The sequence below is a fragment of the Lycorma delicatula genome, chromosome 2, assembly GCF_047948215.1.
Source record: "Lycorma delicatula isolate Av1 chromosome 2, ASM4794821v1, whole genome shotgun sequence".
Classification (NCBI taxonomy): Eukaryota; Metazoa; Arthropoda; class Insecta; order Hemiptera; family Fulgoridae; genus Lycorma; species Lycorma delicatula.
This window is the reverse complement of record NC_134456.1, coordinates 231,370,280-231,386,270: the sequence shown is the minus strand read 5'-3', so window position 1 is coordinate 231,386,270 and position 15,991 is coordinate 231,370,280. Positions and strand designations below refer to the sequence as shown.

At 30.9% G+C, this 15,991-nt stretch overlaps 2 protein-coding genes across 2 annotated transcripts in view; one reads left to right on the top strand and one right to left on the bottom strand.

Annotated features, from left to right (window-relative positions):
- The window catches only part of Nop60B (dyskerin pseudouridine synthase 1 Nop60B), a 56,122-nt gene extending 54,562 nt beyond the window's left edge, over window positions 1-1,560 (top strand). Inside the window, exon 12 of the mRNA XM_075357324.1 lies at window positions 1,102-1,560. Within this exon, the coding sequence (XP_075213439.1) occupies window positions 1,102-1,236 (135 nt within the window). The 3' untranslated portion in view covers window positions 1,237-1,560. The remainder of the gene's footprint in view (window positions 1-1,101) is intronic.
- Window positions 1,561-5,446: 3,886 nt separating this feature from the next.
- On the bottom strand, window positions 5,447-14,909 carry CycC (cyclin C). Its single transcript, XM_075357323.1, has 5 exons — window positions 14,677-14,909; window positions 12,424-12,530; window positions 9,567-9,773; window positions 7,557-7,808; window positions 5,447-5,907 (listed from the first exon to the last, which is right to left on the bottom strand). The coding sequence occupies exons 1-5, from the start codon at window positions 14,706-14,708 to the stop codon at window positions 5,705-5,707; spliced, it is 801 nt and encodes a 266-aa protein (XP_075213438.1). The 5' UTR covers window positions 14,709-14,909; the 3' UTR covers window positions 5,447-5,704.
- Window positions 14,910-15,991: the final 1,082 nt, after the last annotated feature.

Sequence of the window (15,991 nt, the reverse complement as noted above, 5' to 3'; positions counted from 1 at the left end):
TCTTGCAGATGGTTGGGTCTTGAACTTTTTTTGTAGGGCGAATTTGGATGTTTCCATTCCATACTCTGCCGTTTACTCTCCGGCTGATAATGATGGATCCATGTTTCGTCACCAGTGATGATTCTGTCTAAGAAGATGGGACATCTTAGACAGAATCATAGCGAACCAAATGTTTTTGGCAGATGTCCAAGCACATTTGTTTATGCAACTGTGCGAGTTGTTTTGAGATTCATCTTGCGCAGACTTTATGAAACCCAAGTCTGTTGTGGATGATTTCATAGGCAGAACCATGACTAATTTGCAGACGATATACCACTTCATCAATAATTACTCATCTGTCTAAGAAAACCATGTCATGTGCACGCTCAATGTTTTGTGGTGGTAAACGGTCGTCTGGCTCCTTCATCATGTGCAACCATTTTTGAGTTTTTCAATCCATTTGTAGACACTCTGTTTCAAAAACACACTGTTCCTGTACCGAAATTCTTCGATGAATTTCGGCCCCTGATACACCTTCCAACCACAAAAAACAGATCACTGAACATTGCTCTTCTTTGGTGCAAACAGAAAGCAGAGCAGCCATGGTTAATGGCAGGCCAGCGATAATGGAACTAACCTAACAGCATCATATCTCCACAGACATAACAATTAAACTATACATTTTTAATCTACACAACACGACAGTACTACCAACATAAACAAAAATTGCAGATGATAATTGACTTACCCTTGTATTTTGTATTTATTGTTGTCACTTGTCTGTGTTTGTTATTTACTATTCCTATTTCTTTATTATTTCTGTTTTTATATAATACTACATGATAATGTTACTGTAGTCGCTAATGACTGTAATTGTTGATGCAGCTATAAATAAAAGCATTAAAAAAATGTTTTTATTTTTAAAAAACTTTTAAATTATAAAATACGTTGATTAAAAATACAAAACTTATTTCAGATATGAACTATTAATTGTTATATTCATAATTCTTCTTCTTTTCCATCAAGACTCGTATATATGTTATTTATATTTAAATTCCAGTCTTCAGAATTAGTGGTAATGTAATCTTAGTGAGAATCTTCTGAATAATTTTTTTTTTCTAGCGTAAACGTGTTAGTATGTCGCCTGTTACTGAACCAGCTCATGATGAATCTGTATCTGAACAAAAGAGCGAAAAGAAAAAGAAGAAGAAAAAACGGAAGAAGGAAAAAGATGAAAATGGTGGTGGAGATGCATGAGATAAACATGAAAATACATTTTTTTTATATAATTGACTTGTACAAAACAAAAATGTTCATATCAGTTTCAGTTTGATTACTTTTTCTCAGTACTGTGTGCTAGTGTTCATTTATGATAAACTTCATATATCATAAACTCATTTATCATTGCTGTGTTATTGGTGTTCATTAACACATTTTTGAAAAATGTACATTGTTAATTATGGCAGTTTTTTTATCAATTCTTTCTTGTTTTTGTTTAATTTCTTCTCAGGTTTTCAGAATTTATAGTTCTTAGTATTGATTTTTGTATAATAAAATGAAAATATATTTGATTTTTCTGAATTTTTGTTTTAGCATTAAAATAAACCATTTACACAATGGATCTGAAGAGTTATTTAGATAACCATTGATCCGTTAACTTAGCCCCATACATATAAAGCATATATTACGTGCGACAGGAAGATATCCAAATATTGCCACAGGAATATTGCCATACACAAAGCATCAATTTAGATAAGATTTACAATCTCCTTATTACATACATAACATGAGAAAGTTTACTGCACACTTGCAGTTTTAGACTTCCAAGAGAGTTTTTGATCCGAACAGAAACTTTAAATATATAAAGGCTGTAAACCCATATAATTCTCCCGGACAAACTGAATTTCATTAACACTGAATGAAACCTGTTTTTTTACTTATGTTGAATAAATCTATTTAGTTCAACAGGTAAATCCAATGAATCTGCATACAAGTCAGGATAAAACTGCCACATCCAGTCAGTCATTATAATTATAAAAGGATCCTGAACCAAACCCTGTGGGACATCAAAATGAACTTTCTTAAGTCCAGAAAATTCACCATTAATGCTAATGTTTCCTAAGATATGGCATAGAAGAATTAATTTAATGCACAATCACTAATCCCGTGAGTGAGAGAGCTTCTTTAAACTGCTCATTATTACAATTAAATGATATATCAAATTTTTTACTAGTTGTAAACTATATACAGTTAAAATTTAACAAAGAACCTCTTCTCAACCACCTTTTTTAAAAAGTTTCTTTTTTTATACATTTTGTTGTGATCAGTTACTAAATTGATGATTACATTGTAAAAAAAAAAACCCAGCTAAGTTTCAAACTTGAGTAAAAAAAATAAGCAAGAAAAATCTCCTCAAACCTTTCACAGATTGTAACCAAAATTAAATGGCATCAATGGATGGTATTTAGAAGTCATCCTATAAAATTTCGTAAGTATCTGATTATCCAGTCTGAAAATATCTAGTTGAATGATAACAGATGTAAAAAAGGAAAAAGTGTGTTTTCTTTGTACTCTCCCCCAGAATGAAATTAACCAAGTACCATACCTGCCCTAAGTGATCTGCTAATGTAATGGAAGTAAAGTAAAGTTCACAAACTGCGGAAGTAAAAATGGCTTTTTGTGACTGCTTCTTTAAGGGATTTGAATAAGACCAAACACCATCAGAAAGTATGTTGGCTGTCTATGGGACCCTTAAGTAGGACTCATATATTTAAGGTCCATATACAGAAATCATGACAAATTTCATCCAAATCGGTCTATCCAGTCTCAAGATATCAAGCAAAAAGCAGGCCTATGTACATATAAATACATCCATCCTTTCAGAATTTTTCAATGCTAAATTATGGTTTTTTTTTTTATTAGAGAGAGTCATGAAACATCAAGACCTGCAAAATGACCCGATTAACATAATTCACAGCTAGGAAAGTAAAAATGGTCATTTTTAATAATTTAAACTATTCTTTTATAATCAGTTCTCCCTTTTTGTTGAAACACTCCCACTCTTGTAAAGTAAGAATTTCTAACTCTTATTATATTGATTTATGTAGTTATTAATGTTACTAAAATATCATTGTTAAAAATTGTATATTATGAGCATGGTGCTGTACAGGATAAGTAATTTAAAACCAGCCACAAATTTTATATATATTTTGCATCAGGTGTCTCTACACGATTACTCGACTGGAAAAATGTACAACATATTTTGTAAAAATAAATATACTTACAAGTTTTGATGTAGAATTTATACAAATTCAAACAATATTTTGGAAAAAAAATTGGGAATTTTGGTATTTTAATAATCTCTGGTCTAATTGGTTGTCGTGAACCAAAAGATTGATATTTACTGATCAATCAAACAAAAGGGAGTCTGAAGGGTATTCTTTACTATAGAAATCAACATGTTTCAGTGTCAATCACTCATTTGACATGTACTAAAAAAGTTTACAAAATTTATACATCTTGGAAAAAACTACAATTTGTAAAATGAACTGATACTTATCCTGTGATCAGAAGGTACTCTGTACTTTTTACTGGGATGTGGAGGAGGGTAGACTAAAGACAGCAGGCAAGGAAAGGTACTGTGAAGTTAAAAATAGCCTAAAAGAAATGTTAGTACTGTTAAGATATAAAATGTAGTCCTATTAATTGACGACTTTAAGTCAATTAAAGTTTTACTATTAAACCCTCCTTCCCCCCACATATCACATTAATGATAATGAAGCAGTTGTCAAGACTTTGGATAAAACTCTGTTACTATACCTTATTAAGAAATTTCTATTATTAGAATCAAAGTAATGGAAGAAGGGGGTTTTGACTTAAAATTTGATGTCAAAGAAGTTTTTGGGTAATATTAAATATGACCTGACAGTAAAATCAAAGTTTAAAAGTTACAAGACTGTAACATAAACTTGAATGTTATGTCTTGTAATCTTATTTTAATTATTTCCCACATATTTCCAATACTGTCACCAACCAATGTTTAGAGTGGTGTACACTACATCATATAAAAGGGCTGTTTTTTTTTTTTCAACATCTGATGAACTATAAAAAAACATATTGACATAAAATGATTTTATTACTAAAAGTTGAGTAGTATCTAATCTTATTTAGTAGTACCTATTTTTCTACATAATCACCAAAACAATTGAGGCATTTGTTGTATCATGACACCAACTTTCCGATTTAATCTTCAGAGGAGTTTGCTGCAAATGAAGTAAGGTACATCTTGTGAAGCCTCTTGAAGTTCATTGATGGTGAAGTGTTGTCCGCCCAACCATACCTTCAATTCTTGAAAGACGTGAAAATTACTAGGTCTGAACTATACAGTGCTAGGACTTCAAACAATTCAAGTAGGAAAACTTCCCACTAGCATTGTTTGAGGTCTTGCGTCATATTAGGACATTGTGGTCATGGATCAAAACCAAGCCACGCAAGAGCATGTCTCTTCCATTTGTTCTGGTTCGCTCTATGGAAGCAATGTAGAGATTCACAATAAACTTCCTTTGTTATATTGGCCTCTGCTCCATGAAGTCCACAAACAAGACACTTTATGGTCCCAAAAAAGTGTGTTCATTGTTTTCCTGTTGCTCTGTGTCTGTTTGAACTTTTTCAGCTTGTTTGGAGAAGTGTGCATCCACTGCTTAGACTGTTCTTTGGTTTCTGGAATGTCATACTGGATCCAAGTCTCATTGCCAATAACAATAGATTTTTAAAAACTCTAGTAATGCAAATGAAACATTAAGGCTGCATTTTGTGGTCATTTTTGGGACCCAACATTTACACAGTTTCTGGTATCCTAGGTCTTTAGTCACAATTGTGTTCAGAGAAGACCTTGGGATTTATGCACAAAGTTTACATATTGTACACCCGTTTATCGCAGACAAAATCATCAACACGTTCAACCAGGCATACTGTAGTGACAGACTTGTGTCCTTGCACACCATCATGGACGTCTGTTTGCCTTTCTTTAAATTCTGTACACCATTGCCTACACCATTTCTGTACATTACCATCGCTCAAACTTTTTCACCACACACTAGCCTCATTATGCAATGGATTTCAGCAGCACTACATCCTTCTGTTCGCAGAAAACTTTCACACTTGGCAGGAGCATCAATCGTAGCAGCCATGTTCACTTGCATGGAACTCAACTCAGACTGATACAATGGAGCTGGCAACGGCAGAGGTTATGGTGGTGGGGGGGGGGGACAATCACATGACGCACAGACCTGGCTGCTGTATATCTCTTGTTCATTTAGATGCATGATTGGAGGTTGTAAAAACCAAGCCCTTGTATATGCTTGGAGCACAGTATAGAAACTATTCCAGATAACCGAACTGGTAATCTTCTTAATGCCCGATCAATTAATTAAGACACAAGGTTATAGAAATAGAATATACATCAATATTCAAGTATATATATTTTATTCAATTCAATCCAACATTAAATTCAATAAACAATATCATACTTCAGCATTAAAACACATATGGTGATAATCATGAAGGCAAGGCAAATTTAATTAATTATAAGAAATAGTCATGAGTACAATACACATTTATGTACTGACAGTTTAAGTTTAGTGAGGTTTCATATGTCAGTTCCTACAGTAGTCACATTGAAAAATAAATGTTGCCTTGGTAAACCTATTGAGATTCATCCTTGATACTACCTACTAGGCTGAGTTTTTGGTTTCGGAATCTTAGCTAGCAGCGCCTGAATATCTTTTTTCTCATCATACGTTTTCCACAATTCAAACAAATTAATAACGTATCTTGCTATTTCTTGGATCTTTTCTATATCAACATTTAGCTCTGCAAACCAGGATTTTAAATCTTTCTGCAAAATGACGCATGCAATTTGCAAACAGCCTGTAACAACAAAAGAATGTATAACCATTTATAAAACTAACTATTAATCAAATTACAAGATATGTTTGGAAAGTAAAGATACAATGTAACTAGGCCATGAAAGATTTATGTTATTTATATATTTATTGCGAGTTGATGCCAATGCCTTATTTAGAAGAGAATACACTTTGCTTGATTAATTCATGAATGAAATTTCTAAAATGACAGCATCATTGAAAAATCCTGTCCAATGTAATGATCATTGATCAAATTTAGAAAAGTAATGTATGACGGAAATTCATGCATAAATTAACTCCTTTTGGTGAAATTGATGCTATACATTCTCAGAAGGGCTGATATTTATAATAAATTAAAAGAAGCACGTCTAGTGATCTCTGATGACCTTTACCGAAATGAATATTGCTTTGTACAGATCAACATTTGATGATTGATAACTTAAGCATCTTAATATTTTGATGAAGTTGGGAAGAAAAATTTAAGGTATAAAAAATTGTACACACTGTTCAAAATGTTAAATGATAAATACTAAAAAATAGGTACTGTGTTCACATGTTATGCTATTTTAAACTTTTCTATCGTGCCTGGATCTCCATTACCATACTCCTAAACTGAAAGAAATTTCAAATGTACACGTTTCCCCAAAATCAAAAAAATGAAAACATTAACTTAACCAAAAGATTGATGGTTTCTGTTTTACGGGTCAGAAAAAGAGTTCTTCAGGTTGACTTCATGCCTCAAAAAAAAATTCATCTATATTGTGAGAAACCGAAACATGTTTAAAAGCAAAAGATATTTGCTGACACATGTTTGCCTGTTCTAAGACATGAACAGTGTTCAATCCCACCTGCATGTGTCCCCTCTATGTTGCTCGACAGACAGAAATGGATGTTCTGGATATCCATTACATAACCTGGTCTTTCTTCTAAAGAAACATCTTGCCAGAAAAAACTTGAAAATGAAAAGGACTGCAATTACACAGTTCAAAGTACTGGTAACCACTAAGGTGGTTCCTAAATATAATAAGTGCATGGACAGTCATAGTGATAATGTTGAAAAATGAAGATATATGTATGTGCATAATTGTTTGCCTTATACAAAGTATATTACTTGTGATTCAATACATTTATCATTCCTTCCATTCAATCTTTAATTATTTCATTAGCTTTCTCTTTAAAAACTTCTATTTTCAAAAAATAAAACAAGCCAGCTTTATGGCAAACTCACTTTAATTAAAACAGTCGCAGAATTAGTAAATAAAATTATGCAGCAAGATAGCATACATCAGAAACATTCAAACCAGTAACTAGCATCTACAGTTGAAATGAGATTTCAGCATAGTGATTAGTTTCTATTTCTTGTTCATAATTTTATAGAATACAACAAATGGATTTTTATTTTCTTACTGCAATCAATCCGATGTTTTAATAATATGAAATTTTAACAGTTCATAATTAAAACTCTAAACAGAATAAAAAATTGAAATTGTCCCATTTATTTTTAATTAACATGTAATTACATTTTTAAAACTATTAAGTATACCCGGCACAGTCTCTAAATAAAGCACCAAATAAATATAAGAATAAAATAAACAAACCAGAGTTAATAATAAAAATTAGCTTAAGATTTATTAAAAATATGAAATGATTTACCAATTGCAATCTGATAAGGTGGATATAAAAGGCAAACATCAGTACGGAGCGAGTCATTAACAACACGCCATGCTAAAGCTAAAAGCTGGTCCTCGTGTCCAATATCTTGAACCAATTGCAACAATGGCCGATATGGCTGATAAACAATCAAGCAGCAGTCTAAATTCTCCAAAAGATAGAATTCACATTCCAATATATGATTTGTTCGATACGGAAATTCCTGAGTATAAGCGTAGTTGAATTTATTTTTAACTGTAAAATTGAACAAATGTATAAAAAGAGCACAACAAAAAATGATAATCCTAATAAACAAATACAGTAATTACTGTACTTTAATGGCTACAACCAAAGAAACCAGACTTTAGAACTAATCAGCTAGTTCAATATATTAAAGATTGCTTTTTTCTGAATCTATTCAAATGCAACAACCTTTATAATTACTTGAAAACTTTGCAATAAAAATAATATCAGAATTTGTTCATTTTTTAAGTATATCACATTTGAGACTAAATAACATGCAAGTAATTTCTAATTTTTTAAAGATTATCCTTTTGTTAAGCATTTCTATCGGATCGACCTCTCTGCTAACTGTTCAAGAGGGAGTGGAGGCAGGCTATGGCCAGTCGCCTTCGAGATGCCGACTCGGACAGTCCAGTGCTGTTACTAAACGTAAATTTAAATGTGTTTCTTATATCAGTTGCGTTCCAGTTGCCGACTCGGACAGTCCAGTGCTGTTTCTAAACGTAAAATTAAACGATATGTAATATGCTAAATGTTTATTATACTGTATCAATGTTATATAATTTCAGTAAATACAAGTTATAAATTATTGCGTGAATATCAATTTCACCTTGCTTTATTCTCAAACACCTTTAGATGATATATTCATTTTTTATTATGTCAGCAAAGTTTGCTACAAGGTAGGAGTAACAAAAAAATAATACAAGTTACTTTAATAGATGATATTTGCAAACTCTGTTATCCAGATATTAATAGGCAAATGAAGAATAATTTATATTAATAAGGTAAATTAGGGGGGATATATGAAGTTTTTAATAATTATGCACTGAATAATGGAAAAAGTGAAAGATTTTGTTTTCGTAGAAGAGTTGGATTCACATATTTATGTGAATAAATTCTATCTTTAAAAGTCACAAATTAAATTTTATATATGAATTTAGTTAATCAAGAGTAAGCATACACTACCAAAATACAAAAGTTACCTATACAGACCATATTTTGTTCAGTCAGACATTATTAAAATGCAATCTTTGATGAAAATTTAGGACAGCATTTGCCTATAAAGAAATTAATAATTTTCCTTGAAAGGTTAAGAAAATATATATGAAGCTTTTTATTGTCTTGCACAACTTATTGTAAAAAAGGAAAAAATAACTTTCACCTTAAACTGTTTACAAGTTGATTATCACTAAGTGTATTAATTAAGTGCCAATTTTTATATATCACTTCAAATGATGATTTCTATGTATAAAATAATTTAAGTATAGTTTACAATATTTTACCAAGATCAATTGTCTTTTATAATTATAATATTAAAAAAAAATTACTAAGTAAAATAATAACCAAAAACTTTACAAACATAAACCACCTACTTACAGACAAATTTTATCACTAAAGTACAAATTTTATCACTAAAGTACCATATCCTCAGTCGTGAGTGAATCTATTGAAATAAAAATAGCAAGGATACAAATATTAATAAATATGCTGCATCAGTAAAATAAAACCATGCAAATGGTGTAATGTTACACCATGTGTTGTAATGAATATTACAAGTACATCAATTCATAAATGAATTCATGTAGAATTCTTTATTATCATTACTAGGCTTGAATTGTTATAAACTATGGATATATGGAAGTAACATACAAATATATTTTATCTCTTATCCAATAATTACTTAAATCTACACAAAAAAATGTAGACCCAAAACTTAAGTGAAGCATACAGCCAGGCAAATTTTGGCCCATAATTTTTAAGTTCACTTACCTACTGTTTGACAGGTTGAAATTAATCTGCTATTAGATATTACACCAAACTCTTCCACCTTAGAAGCAAGGAATACACATGTAGGAGCAAGTAACAAAGGATCAATGCATTTTAAAGAATTACGAGCATAGAATCTTTTGAAATAAACAGTAGCAGTAGCAATTACTTGCTGACGCAATTTTAACTGTTCTCCTAAAATCTGTATAACTGAAATAAAATAGTAGACATAAATACAAACAAAGATTTAGTATATTAATAGATATTACAGAATCAAGGCAACTACTAATTTTAACTTATGACAATAGTATTATCATCTGTTATAGTACTTAAATAATTGATGAGAAATCAATTTATTCAAAAAGTACAGTGGAGTCCTGCTTAGCCGAACAATGGTAATCCAAATAATTTTTTGTGTGATTTTTTTTATTTTTAGCTAAATAACTACTTTTTTTAAGAGTCAATTTACTTCACAAAAAACACAGCTTTTTATTGCTTATATGAAATGTCATGTTATCAAAACAAATTCTATAAAATTAAACATTACAAATATATAACAGTACAGTACAATATTAAAAAATTTTAAATGTGAAAAAAATATTATATCGTACTTACAATCTGTTGATACTGTATAACATAAATTATTTATTACAAGTCATAAGTTCACAAGTTTCTTTTGGCATAATGAAGTAAATCTTCAAAAAAGAGACAATGTTGCACCACCGCCTCATGAACACAACATCTGAAAATATAGCTTCAGGATATTGTTCTACAAAGTGAAGGGTGAACGAAGTCCAGAAAGACTGCTTTGATTTCACCACAAGTTAGTACACACGTCAGGATGAGATGGAGAAGCATTGTCTATTAACAGAATTACTCTTGATGGTAAATCACTCTCTTTGTTAAAATGTTTTACTGTAGGAACAAATTGGTTTTGAAACCACTCATTAAAAAGATTCCATCCATCCAAGCCTTTTTTTGGTTCTTATAAAACACTGGAAAAATATTCATACTGATGTTTTTGAATGCTTGAGGCTTGCAGATTTTCCAATCATTAAAGGTAGCTTGTGATTTCCCACAGCATTACCACAAGCCATCAACGTAACACGCTCCTTGCTCACTTTAAAGCTCTGAGCAAGGGCTTCTTCCTTACAGATGCCAGACTTTTTGTTGGTAATGCCTTGAAGTTCAAGCCAGCTTCATCATCATTGTAGACTTGGTGGGGAGAATATTTTTCCCATAATAATAAATCGACACTCTCTCTGGTTCTCCTGTGCCACAGTATGATCTGCTGACAGCTGCCCTCCTATGATAACTGGTGAAACCTCGTGACGTTTCTTCCACCTGATGCTTGCCATAAATGAATAGTCACCATTTATCAATTCATTGAAATAAATACCCTTCTCTTGAATAAGAGGTCCACTTAAGGGCATGCCTTTTTCTCTTTTGAGTGTAAACCACAGAAAGAGGGCTTCATCAATCTTTTCATACTACCGACAGTCTTTATGTATGTCGACCAAGAGTTTTTTTGAAGATACACAGAATTGTTCAATTTTTGTACGGTTTTTCTTCCAATCACTAACTGTGGCTTTTCCTACACTGAACTCCATGGACAACTTTGTTGCACTCTCACCTTTATCGAAACAACTCAAAACTTCTAGCTTACCTTTAAGTGTATATGTAGCACGCTTCCATTTGCTAGCCAGTGTACCAACCAATACACATTACAAATACAGTATACAGTACTCGCATAAAGATTAACTTTAAACTGAAACTAAATGCTGCTGACACACACGAATTTACTTGACACTAAGGTACGTCCAAACTGACAATAATAGCACACAACTTAGTAGAGGTAAGTTGTAATATATCAGTTTAGAAGTCAAACTATTGTTTCTCAGAAAAAATACATTATTTTATTTCAATACAAACTGTTCTAAGTTATTTGATGTACTGTATGTATGTATAATTTTATACACTACTATAGATACTTTATACTACTGTAGAAATAAAACATATTGTACTGTATTACAAAAAGTGCATATTATGAACAGTATTGTATTTCTAATTTGTTTTATATTGTTAGGAAAACAAGGAAAAAATAATTTAAAAAAAAAAAATACTACGTAAAAAAGGTCATAGACTGTTTTTTTTTTTGTCTTCAGTCATTTGACTGGTTTGATGCAGCTCTACAAGATTCCCTATCTAGTGCTAGTTGTTTCATTTCAGTATACATCCTACATCCCTAAAAATTTGTTTTACATATTCCAAACGTGGCCTGCCTACACAATTTTTTCCTTCTACCTGTCCTTCCAATATTAAAGCGACTATTCCAAAATTGAATAATTTTTGTGTTTTTTTTTGCTTGTTACTGCATTATTGCAATAATTTCTGTTAATCAGAATATTTTATAATCCAAACAGGGCTCGGTCCCAATTAGTTCGGATTAGCTGGACTGTACTGTACTTTGATTTGAGCTTGCCATAAATCTGGTGTATTTATGGTAGTTTTTGTAATCATTAACTGCAACACAATGGATAAACATAATTGATAAAATATTATATATATACAGGTGTTCCACAAAGAAAGTGAGAAACTTTCAGGATATGTTCTACAGATGAAAATAATGAAAAAAGTTAATAAATGTCGATCAGGAAACACTTTGTTTTTGAGGTACAGCTAGCAAAAGATTTTGCCCGAATTTCAGCTCTTCTAATTAAATCACCTGGCTTTGTCAAATGCTCTACAACTATAAAACAGTAGTTTTTTTTTTTTGAAATAACTTTAATTTGCCTCAGAATGAACAGTAATTTATCCCTAACAGTCAAAATGTAAAATACAAATCATAAATTATACTTACAATTAGAAAAAAAAATAAAAATCTTCTGATATTCTTCATCAGTCAATATAGCTAAATCATGGTGACGTTCTCTCACCAAATCTTGTTTGTCTAGTACCCACTGCTGACTGAAATAATTAAAATATTTTAACATTAAAGACATATTCATATATATATATAAACAACTTGCAATCAAACTGCTACAGATTAAACACAGTCGCAAAATGAAATTAAAAAATGAAAACAAAAATTAAATTCTGTATTTAAATTTGCTTAAGTTTACATGTTTACAATATATAAACAAAAGATGTTCGAAGTGGACACCCTGCACACTTTGTGCTCAAGTGATCATATTGAGTCACCAGGTGCAAAACTTTATTAATACAATCAATTTTTTGTTGAATGTTTGTCTTTAGTTCATAGTGTGGGAATTAGATTCGTAAACTTTATTCTTCAATTAGCCTAGAAGGAAAAAATTACTAGGCAAATCTGGAGAATGCAAAGACCACCAGCCTCTGCTGACAATTCATTCATTTGTAAAAGCACCACAAATGCATGCTACTGATCGTTTGATGTGTGACATGTTTTGTCTTGTTGGTAGAAGTCATACACAATTTGTTAACTTAGCAAAGAATTCTTAGAAAATTGTATGGTTCAGTTCTATGTTGGTAGTCCCATAAAAATATCTATCCCATTATATAATTACCCAAGAACAGTATACCACATATATTTTGTTTCATCAATTTATGAACACTCGAACATCTAGTGAGGATTTGTAGCAGGTGGAGGGCATAAAGAACATTTATAGATTGGCAAGTGAAATTTTACATATTTGAACAGTATATAATTTGTCTTGTATTGTAATACACTTTATTAATAAATATACCTGTCTGAAACATGGGTCATTCTTTTTTTTTTAATATACATATATTAAACTAGTTGGTGTTAAACTAGATACTTTGTGTTCAATTTAAAACATAAGTATACTTGTTGGCTAACAAAATTCATCATATAATATGAGAAACTAGAAAAATTAAGCGAGTTCATTTTTTTGAAGGAGGTTATATAAATTACATAAATCAAATAACAGACAGTCTTATAGGCCCAAGGTCTACAAATTGTTCTGACAGAACCCCCTAATCTTTATCAGTCATAATTAAAAATAACAGATGATGACATATATAAGTATGAATATGAAGTTAATGTAAAACAAATTATACTACATTTTCTACATGACCATGAACCTAACGTCTTGATTCTCATTAGTCAGCAAAGTAGGTTTTTTATTGATGTCAGCAAAATAGCAGTTAGTTACACAGAATTTGTTTAGATCAAAACAGATTTTATAGAAAAATTAATTATTTTACTTTAAATGAAGAGCAAGTAACAACACAAACTTAAAAGAAGCAGCCAAACACCTACAGAAAGTGACTGTTATTTTGGCACCTATTTTAACAACAAAAAAAAATAGCCTTTACAAGTAAACGCTGAAGATATAATTAACAGTACAATACCCAGTTATATCATAAATCAATGTTCAGAAATCTTACAACTGTATTACTGAAAAAGATGATCATCCTGAAGATTAATTTTTCTTAATAAAAAAATTGTAGGTTAATTAAAAGATGGCCGTTGAAAAGTCAATAATATTGGCATATGTTGTTTTCACCGCACTGATTGTAGATATACAAAAAAGTGTCACTTTATTGTAATTTTTGACTTTTAAAGAATTTAAAACCTAAAATCAAAAAATTATATATTCCAATAATGGCAAGGGTAATGTTTTGAATCTGTATCAATAGGCTTGTTTACTATACTATATTAATACTAATATTGAACTAGAATAATCAGTAAAAAAGCTATCCAATCAGTTCTACTATCTTTCGGTAAATAAAAGATACGGTCACTCCTAATTATACGTTATGATACGGGTTCTCGGTTAAATACAAAAGCAAAATTCTCTTCGACCTACACTGGAGAGGGAGCTTAAAAATAGAGCAATACTGGACATTCTGCAAAAAAAACCTTGGCATATAACCCCTAGAAAAAAAAACCTAGAATAGGGCTTTATGAGTTTAAGTTTCATACCAGGTTTATTCGTCAAGTCATAAATAATCCGATATTTATCGGCATCTCATTTATCAACCATTTACGAATACAGCTTTAGTAGGCAAAATAAAAATATTCCTTATTTTTATTGGCAATAGTAAAATATGTACTGAATACAGACAGGAAAAAACAAAGAAAAAATAAATATAATTTATAATTACTTACTAATGAGAACTTTGCCAAAAATTTCCAGCCATGTAGGCAAATAATGAATGGGTTTGTTTACTGAATAACTACAGAAAGTCTAACTGGAAATTGAAAACAAGCCGAAAAGCCAAACAGGTAATCATAGTCTAAAATAAAATTCTACTGACTGCATTAACAACCAATAACAACAGATATTTTATACCGATACAACCAACCGTAACGCTAATGCTGACAGCAGATACTGTCTAAATTTCGTCACTAGTAACCGGCAAACACAGTTGTTTACTTTGAATTACTTTTTTGTGCAATTTAAAAACAAATACACAGTCATGTTATGTTTAACATCAATGTGATGAATGATCGTAATAATTAAACTAAAATCACTTTAATAAACATTACAACACCATTTTTATTACAAGGAATAATACGTAATATCTAGTTAGCATTGACATTCAGTTGCTCAGTTTTCAAATCATTGATCACCAAAATGAAATTTGATTAAACTTTAAAAAAATATATGTATCCGTAATTGAGCTCTAAAAATATTACATTTAGAGTAATATAGTAATTTTTTAATCATTTTTGGTAGAATAGTATTTTAACAGTAAATTTTTAAACTAATATATAGAAATGAGGATAAAAAAGTTATTTTTAGAACTACTGTGCAGAAGCTTCATTAGTAATGTTGTGGCGGCTCGTAGCTAAAATTAGTGAGGGTGATCTCAGAAAATTTTTTTTCTGGGCCTTTTCAAGGCCATGGTTAAAGTTTTCTCTAAAATAAAATAACCAAATGAAAATGAATTAAATATAATAGCTGGAAGCAGGATAATAATCTAATTTTACACTTTATCACATTCAACAATATGGCACACGGTTTTTAAGCACTTTGCGCTTGAAAACCATACCCGGTTTAACTGAATAAATAATAAAATGTCAATTACACATAATATTGTTTTAGAATTATTAGATAACTTAATAAAATGTCTGCTTAAAAACACTATAGTCCAGTGATGCTTAATTTAAATTTTTATGTACACAGAAACAAATACATAATTAGTTTCTATTAATTACCTTCTCTTTCACTTGTTTTTGAACACGCGAAAGAGAAGGTTTTCCAGCATGTTTTTGGACAGATTTGGCAATCAAAGAGTCCTTGCTTTCTGCCATCTTCTGATCACTACTGAAAAAACAACTAAATCACTCATATACATTCCTTCCACTGACTAAACCAGAAAAGGGAACAAACCAGGAACATTCCACACACACGCGGAGTAAAAAATACTACCTTCCACCAGCACGCCGGGGTCAGCACTGCGGGAGTGACAGTACTCTC